This window comes from Triticum aestivum, chromosome 5B (assembly GCF_018294505.1).
Source record: "Triticum aestivum cultivar Chinese Spring chromosome 5B, IWGSC CS RefSeq v2.1, whole genome shotgun sequence".
Taxonomy (NCBI): domain Eukaryota; kingdom Viridiplantae; phylum Streptophyta; class Magnoliopsida; order Poales; family Poaceae; genus Triticum; species Triticum aestivum.
The window spans coordinates 34,304,656-34,324,599 of record NC_057807.1 but is presented as its reverse complement, the minus strand read 5'-3'; the positions used below and the strand labels follow the sequence as shown (position 1 = coordinate 34,324,599).

The 19,944-nt window shown below is 45.3% G+C and overlaps 1 protein-coding gene across 1 annotated transcript; it reads right to left on the bottom strand.

The window, feature by feature from the left end:
* Nucleotides 1-14,824: 14,824 nt before the first annotated feature.
* On the bottom strand, nucleotides 14,825-18,248 carry LOC123110244 (pyruvate dehydrogenase E1 component subunit beta-3, chloroplastic). The gene is made up of 4 exons (XM_044530720.1): nucleotides 17,974-18,248; nucleotides 17,782-17,873; nucleotides 17,657-17,691; nucleotides 14,825-16,047 (listed from the first exon to the last, which is right to left on the bottom strand). The coding sequence occupies exons 1-4, from the start codon at nucleotides 18,050-18,052 to the stop codon at nucleotides 15,072-15,074; spliced, it is 1,182 nt and encodes a 393-aa protein (XP_044386655.1). The 5' UTR covers nucleotides 18,053-18,248; the 3' UTR covers nucleotides 14,825-15,071.
* Nucleotides 18,249-19,944: the final 1,696 nt, after the last annotated feature.

Genomic DNA, 19,944 nt, shown 5'->3' with positions numbered 1-19,944 from the left:
CGGTGGGGGTACTATTTTCTTCGAAGATGCTTCTTACACTTTGCAGTAATATAGCATAAGTTCCATGAGCGCGCTTTGTCTGTTACAGCCTTATGGCCTGATTGCCTGGTTATTGGAAACACCATCGATATTCTCGATAGATGGAGTACATAACACTTTTTGGTCCTTGACCGAAGAGGGAGAAGCCGACGGTCGGTTAAGACGCGTTTAAAGTTCGGTTGAACATAGATATGATATAAGTACTTCGGTACATGCAATCATTCTTTTACCCAAGTCACTTGGGGGCTCTTATGTTTATTTGAGCCGTTTTATAATAAGTGTTTTTCTTCTTAGTCGTTGCAAAGTTATTATTATTATTTATCACTCCTTTTTTAGACACAAGTGTGCGGTCACTAACCGGGGAGCCTAATTTCTCTCTCAAAGCCGCTAGAGTTTAGTTTGCTAAACTGGCCTAGTAAGAAGTACTCCGCCTTCGGGATAGGAGGTTGAAACCGTAGGCTGACCCGCTCGAAGTTTTGATATAGGATGTGTCATGTTAAAGCACGGCAGAAGCACCTTTTTTTTCTAAAGTCCAATTTTGGATTGGCACCGAACACTTGATCTAGTTTGGACATTAACCTTTTGAATAAGTTTTTTGGCTTTTCGAGCCCATGGCACTTTTAAACTATTGTGTGTTTTCAGCACAAGTCTCACAGTGCAACGCCGGACACCTTTAGAGATTCGGCAAAAACATTCCCGGATATTGCTCTATATGCATCAGTTTCGAATTGTGTCTTCGGTCAATAGTTGGGTTGCCCGGCTCCTGCGCTTGCCCCCTACGTTCCGCTTTGTTCGGCTAGGTGTGCAAAGGGAGAACCACTGCGATTGTGCTTCCAACTCACATGGTTAAGCACCTCAGTGGAGAAAGCCAAAAACTGACTGTCACAATAAGCATAAACTGGTCAGTGATCCGATGACGGTGTTAAACGATGGGCCATTCATAACATTGGCCGAAGTGTTTACGGCTGGACCTCAACTATCGCCGAACACTACCGGGGGCTAGTAATTGGCCTCCCAAACTAAATCCTCAATATTTTTCTCTTACATTGGAGCTGAGATTTCATGATCATGCTTAGCATGACAACCCAAAGAAAGGAACCGATAGCGGGACTATTTTCTTTGGAAGACATTTCTTCTGTTAAACAGTAATATAACATATCTCTCTGCGTACCTTTGTTTATAAAACCGTATGGCCAGATTGCCTTGTTTGTTGTAAATCTTTGCCCTCATAAAGGCTTTATAAAGTAGGACAAACACTCCTCGGCTATTGGCCGAGGAGGTGGAAGCCGATGGTCGGTCAACAAAGTTTTGTACAATGCAGATCCGAGCATTAATGACGTAAAGTACTTGGATACATAGAGTCATTACACATAATTTGTGATTTTACTATGGATATCAATCCTTAATTCGGCCACCCGTGCCCGCATTAAGGCTCGGGGGCTACTGGGCTTCGGGCTTATTATTTACAAATATTAAAGGGGCACATTGATCCCCTGATCTGGTGTTGCCACCCGACCAGTATCTCGGGGGCTACTGCATTGCTTGTCCAATGCAGAAAATTTTAAGTGTAATACAGTCTCCGAGGAGATTTTGATCCTCAGGTTGGTCGGCCGCACCCAACCTGAGTCTCGAGGACTGAGCACGCCGCTTTTTGTGTCCCGAAGTATTCTGCCGAGCTAGGACTTGATCCTCAGGCCGATTTTGCAAATCAACCTGAGTCTCAGCGGTTACTGGGATCAGCGGTCGTATGTCATCCTTTAGGTGCATCTCGGGTTTTAGACCGATACACACCTTGAGGGCTACTGGCTATATATCTCGTCAGAGAATAAATTGCATCAATCAAAAACATTGACCAAAAATCAGCCCATGACCGAGGTGCTTAACCACCTCGGAAGCAGTTCGGCATATAGCTCGGAAGCAAGTGGCTGGCTCCTTAGAGGGCATTTCCGGCATTAAGCTCAGCTAAACTCCTTTAACTTTTTTGGACCAAGATGATCTATGACATCTTGGATATAGTCCGGCGTTGGAGCTTGACAAAGTCCGGCGTTGGAATTCAGATACATTTCAGCGTTGGAGCTCGAAAGCAGTCCGGCATTGGTGCTCGGCTGCAAGAGATACCTTGAATGCAGTCCAGCGTTAGAGCTCATACGCAAGAGGACACTACCTCCCGGGAACAACTTCGAACCCAAGGTGTGGCATAAAAATAACAAGGCATTGATAAAGGCTAGAAACTTAAAGGGGCTCCTCGGATACCCAACTGGTAGACTCGTCGAATGCATTTCGGTGATCCTCAAGATCGAAGATGAGAAGATTTGTTGAACCAGTTTTCAAGACCGACGACTGAAGATGAAGAACGGTTCGGAAGAATCGAGGAGCGTCCCTAAACTTGAAGACCGGTTCAGGGGGCTACTGATGGTGTCCTGGACTAGGGGGTACTCAACACGTCATCTCCCGATCTGTTAGATTGGGCCGAGGATCCCCATGGCCGTATACTCATGGGCCAGTCCGGACGGCTGCCGCATACAAGGAAGATTCCACAAGACTTGGTGATCAAGACAAGGACTCCTCCCCCACCGGCGTATTCGGCTAGGACTCTTGTTATCCTAGGCCTCTGGTGCATTATATAAACCGAGGCCAGGCTAGTCGATAGAGATATATACAACAATCATACCATAGGCTAGCTTCTAGGGTTTAGCCTCTCTGATCTCGTGGTAGATCAACTCTTGTACTACCCATATCATCAATATTAATCAAGCAGGAGTAGGGTTTTACCTCCATCGAGAGGGCCCGAACCTGGGTAAAAACATCGTGTCCCTTGTCTCCTGTTACCATCCTCCTAGACGCACAGTTCGGGACCCCTGCCCGAGATCCGCCAGTTTTGACACCGACAGCCATCCTCATCATCATCTATCCACCGAGTATAGCCATCCATGAAACCATTCATCAGCAGGTGCACCTTCAAACTGCCATGATCAAAAGGGTCCAAAGGAATCCTTCTTTGTATCTTGTAGACGTACATCTAATCCTAGTCTGATTATTGCATACATGTCCATCATCGCGAATTGCAAGTATCGCTCTGCTACCTCTTGAGCTTGCGTTGGTTTTTCCCTTGAAGAGGAAAGGGTGATGTAGCAAAGTAGAGTAAGTATTTCCCTCAGTTTGAGAACCAAGGTATCAATCCAGCAGGAGACAATGCACAAGTCACTGAATACTTGCACAAACAATCAAACAAACTTGCACCCAACGCGATAAAGGGGTTGTCAATCCCTTCACGGTTACTTGCAAAAGTGAGATCTGGTAGAGATAGATAAACGGTAAAGTAAATATTTTTGGTATTTTTGGTTTATAGATCGGAAAGTAAAAGATTGCAAAATAGTAGATCGAAAACTTATATGATGGAAAAGAGAACTTATATGCTGGAAAAGAGACCTCGGGGCCATAGGTTTCACTAGTGGCTTCTCTCAAGATAGAAAATAATACGGTGGGTGAACAAATTACTGCCGAGCAATTGATAGAAGAGCGCATAATTATGACGATATCTAAGGCAATGATCATGAACATAGGCATCATGTCCGTGTCAAGTAGACCGACTCCTGCCTGCATCTACTACTATTACTCCACACATCGACCGCTATCCAGCATGCATCTAGAGTAGTAAGTTCATAAAGAATGGAGTAACGCATTAAGAAAGATGACATGATGTAGAGGAATTAACTCAAGCAATATGATGAAAACCCCATCTTTTTATCCTCGATGGCAACAATACAATATGTGCCTTGCTGCCCCTACTGTCACTAGGAAAGACACCACAAGATTGAACCCAAATCTAAGCACTTCTCCCATTGCAAGAAAAACCAATCTAGTAGGCCAAACTAAACCAATAATTCGAAGAGACTTGCAAAGATATCAATTCATGCATATAAGAATTCAGAGAAGATTCAAATAATATTCATAGATAATTTGATCATAAATCCACAATTCATCGGATCTCGGCAAACAAACTGCAAAAGAGTATCACATTGAATAGATCACCAAGAACATCAAGGAGAACATGGTATTGAGAATCAAAGAGAGAGAAGAAGCCATCTAGGTACTAGCTATGGCCGTGTAGGTCTGTGGTAACTACTCACGCTTCATCGAAAAGGCAATGGTGTTGATGCAGAAGCCCTCCATGATTTAATCCCCCTCCAGCAGGATGCCAGAAAAGGCCCCTAGATGGGATCTCACGGGTACAGAAGGTTGCGGTGGTGGAAAAGTGTTTTCGTGGCTCCCCCTGATGGTTTTGGTGTATAAGAGTATATATGGGCGAACGATAGGTCAGGAGACCCACGAGGGGCCCACAAGGCAGGGGGCGCCCTCCACCCTTGTGGCAGCCTCGAAGCTCCTCCGACTTTATCTGCAAGTCTCCTGGTTTGCTTCTAGTCCAAGAAAGATCATCGCAAAAGTTTTATTCCGTTTGGACTCTCTGTTTGGTATTCCTTTTCTGCGAAACTCTAAAACAGGCAAAAAAAGAGAAACTGACAATGGGCTCTAGGTTAATAGTTTAGTCCCGAAAATAATATAAAATAGCATATTAATGCATATAAAACATCCAAAACAGATAATATAATAGCATGGAACAATCGAAAATTATAGATACGTTGGAGACGTATCAAGCATCCCCAACCTTAATTCCTGCTCGTCCTCGAGTAGGTAAATGATAAAACAAAATTTTTGATGTGGAATGCTACCTAACATATTTATACATGTAATTCTCTTTATTGTGGCATGAATGTTCAGATCTGAAAGATTCAAAACAAAAGTTTAATATTGACATAAAAACAATAATACTTCAAGCATACTAACAAGGCAATTATGTTTTCTCAAAATAACATGGCCAAAGAAAGCTTATCCCTACAAAATCATATAGTCTAGCTATGCTCCATCTTCAGCACACAAAATATTCAAATCATGCACAACCCTAGTTTCAGCCAAGCAATTGTTTCGTACTTTAGTATTCTCAAACTTTTTGAACATTCGCACAATACATGAGAGTGAGCCATGGACATAGCACTATAGGTGGAATAGAATGGTGGTTGTGGAGAAGAAAAAATGAGGGAGATAGTCTCACATCAACTAGGCGTATCAACGGGCTATGGAGATGCCCATCAATAGCTATCAATGTGAGTGAGTAGGGATTTCCATGCAACGGATGCACTAGAGCTATAAGTGTATGAAAGCTCAAAAAGAAACTAAGTGGGTTTGCATCCATATTTCTTGCTCATGAAGACCTAGGGCGATTTGAGGAAGCCCATTGTTGGAATATACAAGCCAAGTTCTATAATGAAAAATTCCCACTGGTATATGAAAGTGACAAAATAGGAAACTCTCTATCATGAGGATCATGGTGCTACTTTGAAGCACAAGTGTGGAAAAGGATAGTAACATTGTCCCTTCTCTCTTTTTCTATCATTTTTTTGTTTGGGACTTTCTCATTTTTTTATTTGGCCTTTTTTTCCTCACATGGACAATGCTCTAATAATGATTATCGTCACACTTCTATTTACTTACAACTCGAAAAATTACAATTTGATACTTAGAACAAAAACATGACTCTATGTGAATGCCTCCGACGTTGTATCGGGATGTGCAACGAATCAAGAGTGACATGTATGAAAGAATTATGAAAGGTGGCTTTGCCACAAATACGATGTCAACTACATGATCATGCAAAGCAATATGACAATGACGAAACATTTCATAATAACGGAATGGTAGAAAGTTGCATGGCAATATATCTCAAAATGGCTATGGAAATGCCATAATAGGTAGGTATGGTGGCTGTTTTGAGGAAGGTATATGGTGGGTGTATGGTACCAGCGAAAGTTGCTCGGTACAAGAGAGGCTGGCAATGGTGGAAGGGTGAGAGTGCGTACAATCCATGGACTCAACATTAGTCATAAAGAACTCACATAATTATTGCAAAAATCTATTAGTCATCAAAACCAAGCACTACGTGCATGCTCCAAGGGGAAGGGTTGGTAGGAGTTAACCATCGCGCGATCCCGACCTCCACACAAAGGATGACAATCAAAAAATACCTCATGCTCCAACTTCGTTACATAATGGTTCACCATACATGCATGCTACTGGACTCACAAACCTCAACACAAGTATTTTTCAAATTCACAATTACTCCACTAGCATAACTCTAATATCACCATCTTCATATCTCAAAACAATCATAAAGAATCAAACTTCTCATAGTATTCAATGCACTTTATATGAAAGTTTTTATTATATCCCCCTTGGATGCCTATCTTATTAGGACTAAATTTATAACCAAAGCAAATTACCATGTTGTTCTAAAGACTCTCAAAATAATATAAGTGAAGCATGAGAGTTCATCAATTTCTATAAAATAATGCCACCGCCATGCTCTAAAAAGATATAAGTGAAGTACTAGAGCAATATGGCCTAGCTCAAAAAATATAAGTGAAGCACATACAGTATTCTAATAAATCACGATTCATGCATGTCTCTCCCAAAAGGTGTGTACAGCAAGGATGATTGTGGAAAACTAAAAAGCAAAGACTCAAATCATACAAGACGCTCCAAGCAAAACACATATCATGTGGTGAATAAAAATATAGCCTCGAGTAAAGTTACCGATAGACGGAGACGAAAGAGAGGATGCCTTGCGGGGCATCCCCAAACGTAGGATTTTGGTTGTCCTTGAATATTACCTTTGGGTGCCTTGGGCATCCCCAAGCTTAGGCTCTTTCCACTCCTTATTCCATAGTCCATCAAATCCTTACCTAAAACTTGAAAACTTCACAACACAAAACTCAACAGAAAATCTCATAAGCTCCGTTAGTACAAGAAAATAAATCACCACTTTAAGGTAGTGTTGCAAACTCATTATTCATTTATATTGGTGTAATATCTACTGTACTCCAACTTTTCCATGGTTCATACCCCCCCCCCCCGATACTACCCATAGATTCATCAAAATAAGCAAACAACACATAGAAAACAGAACTGTCAAAAACAGAACAGTCTGTAGTAATCTGTGACTCTCGAATACTTATGTAACTCCAAAAACTCTGAAAAAATAGGACAACCTGAGAAATTTGTGCACCAATCCAGAGCAAAAAGAATCAGATCAAAAGGACGTTTCAATAAAATCCTGAAAATTATTTACTGAGCATAAAAGTTTTTGTTTTTCAGCAGGATCAACTACACAACTATCACCGTAAGCTATCATAAAAGTTTAACTTGGCACAAACACTAATTAAAACACAAAACCACATCTAACCAGAGGCCATATGAATTATTTATTATTAAATAGGAACTAAAAGCAAAGAATAGAAATAAAATTAGGTTGCCTCCCAACAAGCGCTATCGTTTAACGCCCTTAGCTAGGCATTGAGAATTTCAATGATGCTCACGTGAAAGACAAGAATTGAAGCGCAACGAGAGCATCATAAAACACGTGACAAACACATCTAAGTCTAACATACTTCCTATGCATAGGCATTTTATAAGTAAACAAATTATCAAGGCAAGCAAAAACTAGCAGATGCAAGGAAGAAGAAAGAGACGATAGCAGTCTCAACATGAAGAGAGGTAATTTAGTAACATGAAAATTTTTATGACCATATTTTACTCTCTCATAATAATTACATGTAGGATCATAAGAAAATTCAACAATATAGCTATCAGATAACATATTCTCAACATGATCCACATGCATGTGAAGTTGACACTCTTCCAAAATAGTGGGATCAACATTAATTAAAGTCATGACCTCTCCAAACCCACTTTTATCAAAACTTTCATAGGATTGAATATTCTCCAAATATGTGGGATCTAAAATTTACAATCTTCCAAACCCACTTTCAATATTATTGCAAACATTATTATCAATCTCATATTCATCATGGAGCTTAAATAAATTTTCAAGATCATAAGAAGAATCACCCCCAATCATGATCATTGCAACAAGTAGTAGACATAGCAAAATTAGCATCCCCAAGCTTGGGGTTTTGCATATCATTAACACAATTGACATTAATAGAGTTTGTAATAACATCATTGCAGTCATGCTTTTTATTCAAAGATCCATCGTGAATCACTTCATAAAGCACTTCATCACAATTTTAAGATTCACGAATTTCAAGCAAAACCTCATAAAGATAATCTTGTGCACTTAACTCACTAGCAATTGGTTCATCATAATTGGATCTCTTAAAAAGATTAGCAAGTGGATGGGGATCCATAAACTTTTAGCAAGCGAAGATGCAAGCAAAAAAGGCACATGGTAACACAAGCGAACAAAAAGATCGAACAGAAGAGGGGCGAAGAAAAGGCAAATCTTTTCGAAAATCATTTTATAAGTGGGGGAGAGGAAAATGAGAGGCGAATGACAAATAATGTAATGCAAGAGATGAGAGTTTATGATGTCTACTTGGTATGGCTTGACTTGGCGTAGATCTCCCCGGAAACGGCGCCAAAAATTCTTCCTGCTACCTCTTGAGCTTGCGTTGGTTTTTCCCTTGAAGAGGAAAGGGTGATGCAGCAAAGTAGAGTAAGTATTTCCCTCGGTTTGAGAACCAAGGTATCAATCCAGTAGGAGACAACACACAAGTCACCGAATACCTACACAAACAATGAAACAAACTTGCACCAACGCAATAAAGGGGTTGTCAATCCCTTCACGGTTACTTGCAAAAGTGAGATCTGATAGAGATAGATAAATGGTAAAGTAAATATTTTTGGTATTTTTGGTTTATAGATCAGAAAGTAAAAGATTGCAAAATAGTAGATCGGAAACTTATATGATGGAAAAGAGACCCGGGTGATGAAGCCGTGTACCTGGGGTAGGGTCATGGACTTGTCCAAACTACCCTACCCAAGGACATCTCTAGAAGAAACCACCTGTCAATCGAATCAGAAGTGTTCCACACGACGGACTCGAGGACACTCGACCATGAAGCCAACCACTCGACCACGAAGCCGACCACTCGACAGCCAGGAGATCTAAAGACACTTTGCACATTAACGGTCAGTCATTAAGTAGCTTTTATGGTCATCACAGCACTTTATGTATGGCGTTACCAGTAACGCCCAACCTTAATGTATCTTAAACCCTGCATAACTAAGGGCCGGAGGGGTCTGGCGGACTCTATATAAGCCACACCCCTCCTCAGTGTAAAGGGTTCGCACCCCTGTAACTCATATGCATATAATCTAGTCGACCGCCTCCGGGCTCCGAGACGTAGGGCTGTTACTTCCTCCGAGAAGGGCCTGAACTCGTAAACCTCTTGCGTATACAACTACTCCATAGCTAGGATCTTGCCAAACCAAGCGGTGTTGTCAAACCAAGCACTACTGCTAAAATCTTTGCGGTAGCGCTTTATTTTGGGCCGCGCTGCTAAGATTTTAGCAGTAGGTGGGCTCGTTGGGACCCACTTATCAGTAGCATTTTTTTTATTTCCAGCGCTACTGCTAGAGCATTACTTGTAGCGATGCCCAAGACCAGCGCTCCTGCTAATTAGCAGCAGCGCTTGTTATTTTCCAGTGCTACTACTGATGTCCTGCCTATAAGCACTTGCCTAGTAGTGCGGGGAGGAACCCTACCGCGCTGCCACCAACTACCTTCTCTACCCCCTCCTCCTCCCTCGACCACCAGAGGGCCTTGGCGCGGGCTGGCGCGGGTAGATCGGGGTACCTCCCTGACCCAGGGCGAGGCGGCGTGGTGATGGTGTTGTAGCGTAGCGGTGGCGCGACGGGCTAGGCGTCTGAGGGCGTGTTGGTGCGTGGAGCGGCAGGGGCGGCTAGCAGCTGGTGCGGGACCTCATGGCGGCGGGCGGATCTGGTGTTGTGGCAGTCGCGACGAGGCAGGTCATCGGTGGCGGGGTCCGATGTGGCCTGGGCCGGTTCCTAGCCTAGCGTAGAGTGCACGTCGCGGGTGACAGGGATCTGCAGGTGGCCGCCCCTGCCCTAGCTTCGGGTTGGTGGGCATGACGGCACAATGGTGGTGGCTGGCGGGGTGTGTTGGTCGAGTCTGCGTCGGGATCTTCCTGGTCTGGCGCTCGGACGTCGGCGGACGGCGTGAGGAGGCATCTCCGGGCGGCATCTCTGGCAGCGGGAGGTGCGGCGTTCGTGGGCGGAGCATGCGTCTCAGGTGCGGGCGGGCAACCACGGTCACGCCGGTGGCGTGGTTGCGGGTAGCTGACGGAGTTTAGGTGCACCGGTGGGGTGTGAGCGTCGGGGTACACCACTTGTCTAGTCCTTTGACTGGCCGAGGTGGCGGTGGCCGTTGTCGCCGTGCCCTTCCTAAAGGCTCTATCGCGGTGTTCCCACTCTTGTCGTCTTGCTCCGTATGAAAACTTAATCTTCTCATATCGAGCGGTGGCGGCTATCCATTGGCGTACCCTTTTTGGAGATACCACTTTGGAGGCCTGGCTTCATTGTGGTCCGGTTCACCTCTCTATTGTTTGTCGGTAGGGTGGTGTGTCGGTGCCTAGCACCTTCTTGTCTCGGGTGTGTGTGGTGTGTGTGTTGTTTGGTATCTGAATGTATTCGGTGATGGTTACTTTATTATATAAAGCGGGAGGAATCCCTTTTTCTGTAATTTGAGGTGCCAGTTGTAAAATCAAATATTTGAGGCATGATCGATCAGTGTCCATGGGCGCGCCCGTGGGCGTTTGGACGGACGGATTTGCCCATCGTGGATGTATGTTGTAGATGCTCTTAGGACCAACCTAGAAGTTTAAATAATTTTGAACCATAATTGGTGATCTGCAATCCTAGATAACCAATCACACCCTAAGGTTGCCCACAATCCGTTGTTGCTCTTCAAGCGCATACTCCATGACACCACTTCACTCTTCTCAAATTTGACATTGATGCCCTTGCCTGCAAAAGAAAAAAGTTGATATTGATGCCTGACAACGGGCTTAAAGCAGATGAGGAGGAACTAAAGATTGACAACATCAAACTTCAACCCCTCCACCATGATTTTCATGTACATGAAAGGATTTAGAGCAACTCTAGCAGACCCCGCATCCGCCCCCGACCCGCAAAATAACCGCCAAAATGCGGGTACGGGCCGGAAAGCCTGCCCGACCAGACCCGACATCCCGCCTCGGCCCGCAAAAAATTTTAGGGGGCGCGGCAAATTCTCCGCCACAACCCGGGAAAAGGCGGGTTTCCCCCTCGCAGCTGCAGTGCCCTGCATCGGAGAGAAGCAGTTGGCGGGAGGGACATTTCAGCCCGCGCGCTTTCCCCCTCCTTCCGCCGCCGCCCGCCCTTTGCTTCTGCCCGCCCGCCGCCGGCGATTCCGGCCATATCTGCGAGGGGGAATCGCGCCCCGGGGCCGTCCCACACCCTCCCGCGCCGAGCCGCTGCACCGCCCCTCCGGATCCGGTGAGAAGAGTCGCCCCCATCGCCGCCGCTGCCAGGGATCGACCGCCGTCGAGCGCACCCCCTCGTCGCCGCCCCAGGATCAGCCGCCACCGGTGAGTCCCTTTTTTGTGATTTTTGCGAGCTACGTAGTAGATTGACGCGCCGGTGTGCGTGTAGATGGAGTTGACCCCGTGCGAGAAGTTCTTGCTATCCGATTCGTCCGATTTGGACGACTCGAATGTTGAGAGCATGCTTGCGAACTTCCGGCAACAAACATTAGTCATGGCGTTTGCCGTGAAGGAGCATGAAGACGAGCACCGGAAGAGGAGGTGAGGATCGACTGTCGGTCGTTTGTGCATTCCTCGGAATCGCCATCTTGGGAATGAGATGTTGATGCAAGACTATTTCGCGGAGAATCCTACATATCTTCCGCACCTCTTCCGGCGAAGGTACCGAATGCGCCGATCCCTCTTTGTGAAAATTGTTGAAGCTTGCGAGACAAATTGTCGATATTTTACTCAAAGAAGAAATGTCGCGGGCTTAAAGGGATTTAGTGCATATCAAAAAATCTCCGCAGCTATGCGGGTGATTGCATATGGTGTTCCGGCTGACTATGCCGATGAGTATCTTCGCATTGGTGAAGATAGCACAATTGAGTCAGTGCGTAGATTTGCGAAAGTGATCATTCGTATCTTCGGTCCTAAGTATCTTTGGGCACCCAATGAAGATGACACCAAGAAATTGATGGCATCAAATGAGAGGAGAGGTTGGCCTGGCATGCTAGGTAGCATTGACTGTATGCATTGGAATTGGAAAAATTGCCCCAAGGCTTGGCAAGGAATGTATTGTGGCAAGTCTCGTGATGCAACAATTGTGCTAGAGGCCGTAGCATCCGAGGATTTATGGATTTGGCATTGCTTTTTTGGTATGCCAGGTACTCTCAATGATATCAATGTGTTGCAACGGTCTCATTTGTTTGCTAGGCTTGCTAGTGGTGATGCTCCTGCTTGCAACTACACTATCAATGGGCATGAATACACAAAGGGGTACTATCTTGCAGATGGTATATACCCTCCTTGGTGCACATTTGTCAAGAGCATCAAAGAACCCAAAACAAAAAAACAATGTGAATTTGCAAGGGTGCAAGAGGCAGCCCAAAAAGACATTGAAAGAGCATTCGGTGTTTTGCAATCTAGGTTTGCCATTGTCCGTGGTCCTGCTCGTTTTTGGGATAAAAAAACCTTGAAGAACATAATGACATGCTGTGTTATCCTGCACAATATGATTCTTGAAGATGAGAGAGGATTGAACTTAGAATTCTTTTACGACAATGTGGGTAGCCGTGTCAAACCAGCAAGAGACCCAAACCGCATTAGAGCTTTTCTTCAGACATACAAGGAGATTGAAAATGCAGACACCCACTTTCAACTTCAGAAAGATCTCATTGAGCACCATTGGCAAAGGGCTGGACAGTGACTTATTTTTGTATTCATTTGTATTTGTATTCATGACAAATTTTGTATTGCACTATTTAAGTTTGCTATGGTTATTTGAATAATTATTTGTAATGCGGATGATTATTGTATTATGTTTGATTGGAATAATGCAGTTTGTTTCTGATTGTTGAATTATGTTCTATTTGACATTTGCGGGCTGATGATATGCGGGATGCAGCAGCGCACAGAGCAGACCCCGCAAAGCCGACCCGTAAAAAGAAATATTTCGCGAATATTTTTTTTTACGGATCCGTTTGGGGGGTCTATATCTGTGCCAGCCCAAGCCAACCCGCAAAAGCTGTTTTGCACTAACTGCAAACGCGTTTTACGGACCAGCGGAATGCGGGGTCTAGAGTTGCTCTTAGTACGTAGTCTTGTGTGCATCGGCAGACGACATACGTACATATGCTGATAAATACTCCCTACATTCCACAATACAAGGTGTTTTTTAGGGGAATATAAGGTATTTTTGCAAGCTGAAAAACATCTTACATTGTACGACGGATGGAGGGGGTAGAATGGAGTATGATGTTTTGACCGCCTGGGTGTTGGTGAAGCTCGACGACATCTCCTGATCCCCGGCCGTGCCGTGGCGCGGCGCCTCCCCGTGCGGACGCGGCTCGTCTGACGTACAGCCCACACACTGACGTGTGGGCCCGAACCCACCCGTCAGCGGCCCAACGGCAGGGGGCCGTACGTCAGGGGATCCGGCTCCCCCCGTGCTGCCTGCCGACAAGTAGTGCTAATCTGCAATTAAGAGCAGACTCGTTGCCATGCTACAGAAGTGGAGATTCCCTGCAGTTTCGATCGTACCGCTACCACTAGGCACGACAACATACGGCGGGCGCCAAACCAAAACACGCACGTACGAGTGCCTCCTGAGTCCTGTCCGTGGTCGACGCACCCAAACGACAAACGACAGACGACGTGTGGGTGCATGCATGAGCACGTACGCTGGCTAATTATAATCGCACAACGACAGTCTTGCTCCGACCGACACGCCATACTATGCTCTACCAGTGGCCGGCCGGCCTAGTGGATACGCGCGGACAGGACACGGACGATGTGCAGCACCCAGTCGCGTTGTTTATTCGGCGGTCGTGCGGTGAATAATCTCGCCACGACCCGCTCGCCGCGGGACGGGTTATACTATGCCATCCGCTCTTGTTTTGTCGTCCGTCCGTCTACAGCGGTCGACCTGAGGTGAGGTGACCAGTGAAGGACCCGTGGGCGTACGTCCTGGAACCATGCATGCCCGCATATGGCGAAGCAGCCCACGACGGGCAGCTCCTACTCTGGGAAATGGCGAGGACGTCTCGCCACCGTCGTACCACGCGTGGCGCTTTCTTTACTTTACAGCCCTAGGCCAATGGGCCACTGAGTGAGTGAGTGAGGGTACGTTTCCCGCCCTGTGCCACGATATGCTGTCCGGCCCGGCCAATGAGCCACCGGGGTGAAAAATGGAAACGATGGCGTTGCATTGCACCTCTCCCAGATTTGCAAATCCAGCCTTGCCTGCCCCGATGCTCCTCTTCCTATTCTACTCTGCTGCTGCTGCAGCTGCGGCCAAACCACAAGAGAACAACGGACTGACTAGTTGGAGCAAGCAAGTCGCTCGCTCTGTTTGAAGCGTGTGAACTCTTGACCTCCTGCCCTGTCCTCTGGGGCACACGCACAAGATAGGTATGAGCCCTGGCTGCATCTATACTTCTTAGGAACTCATCATACACGCATGGCAAGTGGCGTCAACATCGTTGAGCTATGCAGTGCAGTGATCATCCATCCAACGGAGCCGGACACCACCACTTCACAAGAACAAGGACTCATCATACATACAGGACGTGGTAAATAAATGGCAAATGGCACCAACACTGCTAGCTTCTATGTGATGTCCAGAGTGAAATCAGTGAAACAAAGATTACGAGGGTGGTGGTAAATGAATAACAGCAGCACACATCCTCCACCGACCAAGCAGAAAGATGATCAAAACCCAGGACCATCACAGCTAAGGGTACACAGTTCAGTCTTCCCAGTACAGTATAATGCAACGTCCACGGGATGACGAAAAACACTAATTACACGACAAAAACAAACTGAACACGCACGCTGCTTCCGAAACGCCGAAACACGTAACTCATGACAGCGTTACGATTGACAGATCTCCTCCACCGCGGCCACGATCTGCGCCGGCTGCACGACGGTCGCGTCCTCCAGGGTCGCGGCATACGGGGTCGGCACGTCCTGCGACGACAGGCACACGGGGCGAGCGTCCAGCTCGTCCCAGAAGTTGTCGATGATGGCCGACCTCAGGCTGGCGCCGATGCCGCCCGTCCGCATGCACTCCTCCACGATCAGCACGCGGTGGGTCTTCTTGATGGAGTTCCCTATGGTGTGCAGGTCGAACGGCTTCAGCGACCTGATGTCGATCACCTCCGGGTCATACCCCTTGTTCACCAAGGTCTTGACGGCCTGCATCACGTGGTACCTCATGCGGGAGTATGTCAGGATGGTCAGCTGCGAGCCTGGACGCACCATCTCAGCCTCCTCCAGGCAGCAGATGTATTCCTCGTCGGGGATCTTCTCCTTCAGGTTGTACAGAAGGACATGCTCGAACAGCACCACAGGGTTATCGCTCCTTATGGCAGCCTTCAGAAGGCCCTTCGCATTGTAAGGGGTAGAGCAAGCGACCATTTGAATGCCCGGGATAGACTGGAAGTATGACTCGAGACGCTGCGAGTGCTCCGCACCAAGCTGACGACCAACACCGCCAGGGCCTCGGATCACGATTGGGATTTTGAACTGGCCGCCCGAGGTATAAGGAAGCATACCGCAGTTGTTTGAGATTTGGTTGTAGGCAAGGAGAAGGAAACCCATGTTCATGCCTTCAACAACTGGCCTGAGCCCCTTCATCGCTGCTCCGATTCCCATACCGGTAAAAGAATTCTCAGCGATAGGGGTATCAAGGACACGAAGGTCTCCAAACATCTCAGACAGGCCTTTGGATACCTTGTATGAACCTCCATAGTCACCGACATCTTCACCAATCATGCACACTGTTGGATCCAAAGTCATCTCCTCTATCATGGCTTCACGAAGGGCCTCAAACATCAAAACCTCATGACTAAACAGAACAAAAGGACAATCAGTCAGGCATTTTCCGACAGGCAGAATCATAGATATGGTATATGAAGTGCAAATATCTTTATTCAACAAATGCAAGATATGTGATATCTGCAGTTTCGAGACAAAACTTCAGAATTCATTCAATTATTCAAACACTATAACACTTATTCTCAACAGCAGAATTCATTTAATTATTCAAACAGGATAACACTTGCCATTCTTGTGATGGAACTTAAACTAACTATGGTAGATTCACTGCTTATAATGTGGGAAGAAGACTGATTAGTTTACCCCAGTAATTAAGGTGAGACACTGGTCAGTCAATTTTACAGGAGGTATTTGATGGGTTTAGAGTTTATATTGCTTGCATCTAAAACATATGGTGTACTAATTTTTGCACCATTAATTGAGCATGTGTAATAATTGTGTATGGATGCAAATGGTAATAGTCTTCCTCTTTATTGCTAGATACATGCCGGAAAGGACGGCTTCAGGGGAGTATCAAGGAGTTCCTGCCACAAGTTCTGTTTGCAACAAATTTCTACTTCCAACTTGAACCTCAAACACAAGCAAGTTAAACGGTTAAACCCAAATGGATGGCTGCAAATTCTTAAGCACATATCTTTATATTTGCATACTCACACCTAGTACTCCCTCCGTCCCATAATATAAGAACGCTTTTGACACTAGTGTAGTGTTAAAAACGTTCTTATATTTTGGGACAGAGGGAGTACTTACTAACATCAAGTCTCGTGCCTAAGTTTTTACAATTTTTATTATATTAGTTTTGATTCTTCACATACGGCTAGTATGAAGACAAGGTAACCACATGTTGCAAAACCAAGTAAGGTCTATGTGGTCACAACCAGTGTCTAGAATTTTCAAAACATTGAATATATAAAAACTTCAAACAGTATAATGAGCAAAATCAAGTGGAACTGAAACATGAATTCCCTAGGTGTCAGATAAGCTGAGTCATGAAACATGATATAAATTCAACTAAACGTACAGGAAAAGACAGAAGTTTCCAAGGAATAGGCCACCTATATACGAGTCGTCACATCTATAAAAAGCCACAAATCTTCGAATTGTCTAATTATACAAGGCGCAGGCACCTATTACAGCTACACAAATCTAGCAGTCTACTCATATGAAGTAAGCAACATCTGGTGCAGGGGACATCTAAATTAAGCTGAACTGTTAGTCCAATTAGAACATGTTCATATGTTTTTTCCCTTCCCACTATGAATGAAATACGAGCAGATCATTGCATATTCACGCATATATAAAGCCACAAATCTTCTGTCAATTAAACAAGGCGCAGGCACCTTACAACTACACAAATAAAGCAATCTATTCATATGTACTCCCTCCGTTCCAAAATAGATGACTCAACTTTGTACTAACTTTATACTAAAGCTAGTACAAAGTTGAGTCATCTATTTTGGAACGGAGGGAGTAGTAAGCAACATCTGATGCAGGGAACATCTAAATTAAGATAAACTGTTTGTCCAATTAGAAGCAGTTCACGTTTTTCTCTTTCCCAAGAGCAATCACACCCTTGCTACTGTGAACAAAAAACGAGTAGAAGATCGCACAAAACTCACCCGCCCGTATCGGAGCTCGCAACCTCACCCTTGGCCTGCAAAAGGCACAAAAGCAGACCAATCAATCAGTGCGCGCGACGCAGCACAGCAACCAATGAGAGTTAAAATCACAGAGGGAACGTAACTGCAACGGCGGCCCGGGCCACCAGCCCGCCCCGCGCCCGCGTCGAGCCCGCCGGCCTCCTCGCCGCGGCGGCCACCCGCGCGCTCCTCGGCACTGCGCGCGGTCGAATTCGTCAGCGGCTTCGCGTAATCGTAGAGCGCGCGCGCGCGCAGAGGAGAGATTTTGAGGTCGAGGGGACTCGGCGCGTGCGTACCTGGTGGGACCGCGCCGGATCTGTGCCTGGAGAGGGCGGCGACCGCCGCCGTGGCTTGCGGCGACGGGGCGACGGCCATCGGTCTCGCGCTCGCGCTCGTGGTGGTGCGGACGCGGCGAACGTACACGGTGTGGCGCCGATTCAGGCGAGGTGGGGTGAGGCGAAGGGCACGAGGCGACGACGCTGGTCGCGGCGGCGTAGGCGGGGTTTATCGGCCCGGGAATACCAGAGGGGCCACCTGTCCGGCGCGATTCAGGACACGCGGTCTATGGACTTGGTGTATGCAATATTGAAAGGTAGAGAGCAACTTAGTTGATGAGCGCTCGTTGCGAGCCTCCATTTTAAACTGATGAGCGCTCTCTTTAATTTTTTTCATTTTTCGCACACATTTTCGGCTTTTTAAACTGATTTTTTACTGGTTTTTTGACACTTTTGATTTTTTCTACTGGTCTTCCATAACGTTTGAAAAAATTGCAAGAAAAAACGTGGTTTTTTCTTTCGCGAGAGGCGCGATTTTTGCTTTGGGACAAGGCACAACCATGCATCTCGGAAACAGAATTCCTTGCGCGACAGGCACGGGTTTGCTTTCGCGAGAGGCACGGCTATGCCTCTCGGAAACAAAAAAAAGGTGTTTTTTTTCTTTCGCGAGAGGCATGGTCTAATTCGGCGAGAGGCGCGGTTGCGCCTTCGAGAGAGGCACCGTCGTTCCTCTCGATAATGAAAAAAACATGTTCTCTGTTATTTTTCTTTTGCGAGAGAGACAATTTTTGCTTTGGGACGAGGCACAACCATGCATCACGGAAACGGAATTCCTTCTGCGACAAGCACTGGTTTGCTTTCGCGAGAGGTACGTCTGCGAAAAAATGTGTTTTTCTTCTTCTTTTTTCTTCTGCAAGAGGCACGGTCGTGCCTATTTTGGAAAGAGAAAAAAATGTGCTCCCGGTTCGATTTATCCGTCCGATTTTTTCTATGTAAAAAAATGTTCACCAAAATCTATCGAGGTGGGATCTAGTTTTGAAGAACTCGATGTGAGGATTTCAACAATGAAGACGGTTCGAGATTTGAATGCATGATTTAAGAAATAAAATGTTTTAAATAAACGGATATATAAAAAATGGCACTGTTTGCGACAAGTGACGCGCATGCAGTGTGCTACTTATCGCAACCTGAGGTGGTGGATGTGATATTTAGAAAGACTACTTTTAAATTAGCGATTTCGTGGGTGATGGGAACTTCATTGTGCATCCATGGCCTCTTATTTTGGATGGAGCTGGTCCAGTCGGGCCCGCTGGCCCAATACTGTTCTCTGACAGCAGCCTAGGGCTTCTATGAGACTTAGGGCCAGATCTTTTTGGCAATTTTTTAAAATAAGTGTTTTTTCATACGACATCTCTCTTACTTATTGGTGTTTCTAGACTAGTATTAAGCTAACTAAATTAGAAGTCTCAATAAATTTTAGGCACGGCTTATTTGTCTCGGTCTCGCCTCAGTGGTACCGCTACTGGGCCGACCCGGTACCGTAGCTATTTTGTTTTTGAATGATTTTCTTTATCAATTTTTCACTGTTTCCCACTTTTGATCGGTTTCCTTAATGTTTTCTTTGGATTTTTTCCCTACAGTTTTCTCCCTTTTTTCGCTTGGTTTCCTTTGTTTTTTCTTTTGTATTCACCATTTTTCATTGTTTTTTGCTGTGTTTTTCTTTTATATTCAAAACACATGTCTAGTTTTTCATACACATTTAAATTTGTCGTATACATCATGAATATTTTGCATACATGTTTAAGATTTAAACTACTTAAATAACATCTTTCAGATATACGTTTTGATGTATAATTTTGAATACAATGTTCTTGAGCATTATTTATATACATTTTAAACATTTTTTAACTATATTATTAACATTTTTTGAAATGTGTGGTGTTGAAGATTTTTTTCGATGTGTGCTAAACATTTTTCAGTTACACATTGAAT

Coding starts and splice junctions, on each gene's coding strand:
- LOC123110244 (XM_044530720.1), bottom strand. CDS start 18,052: ATGGCCGTCGCCCCGTCGCCGCAAGCCACGGCGGCGGTCGCCGCCCTC. Junction 17,874..17,973: donor ATCCGGCGCGGTCCCACCAG/GTACGCACGCGC, acceptor GACCGCGCGCAG/TGCCGAGGAGCGCGCGGGTG. Junction 16,048..17,656: donor GCGAGCTCCGATACGGGCGG/GTGAGTTTTGTG, acceptor TGTTCTGTTTAG/TCATGAGGTTTTGATGTTTG.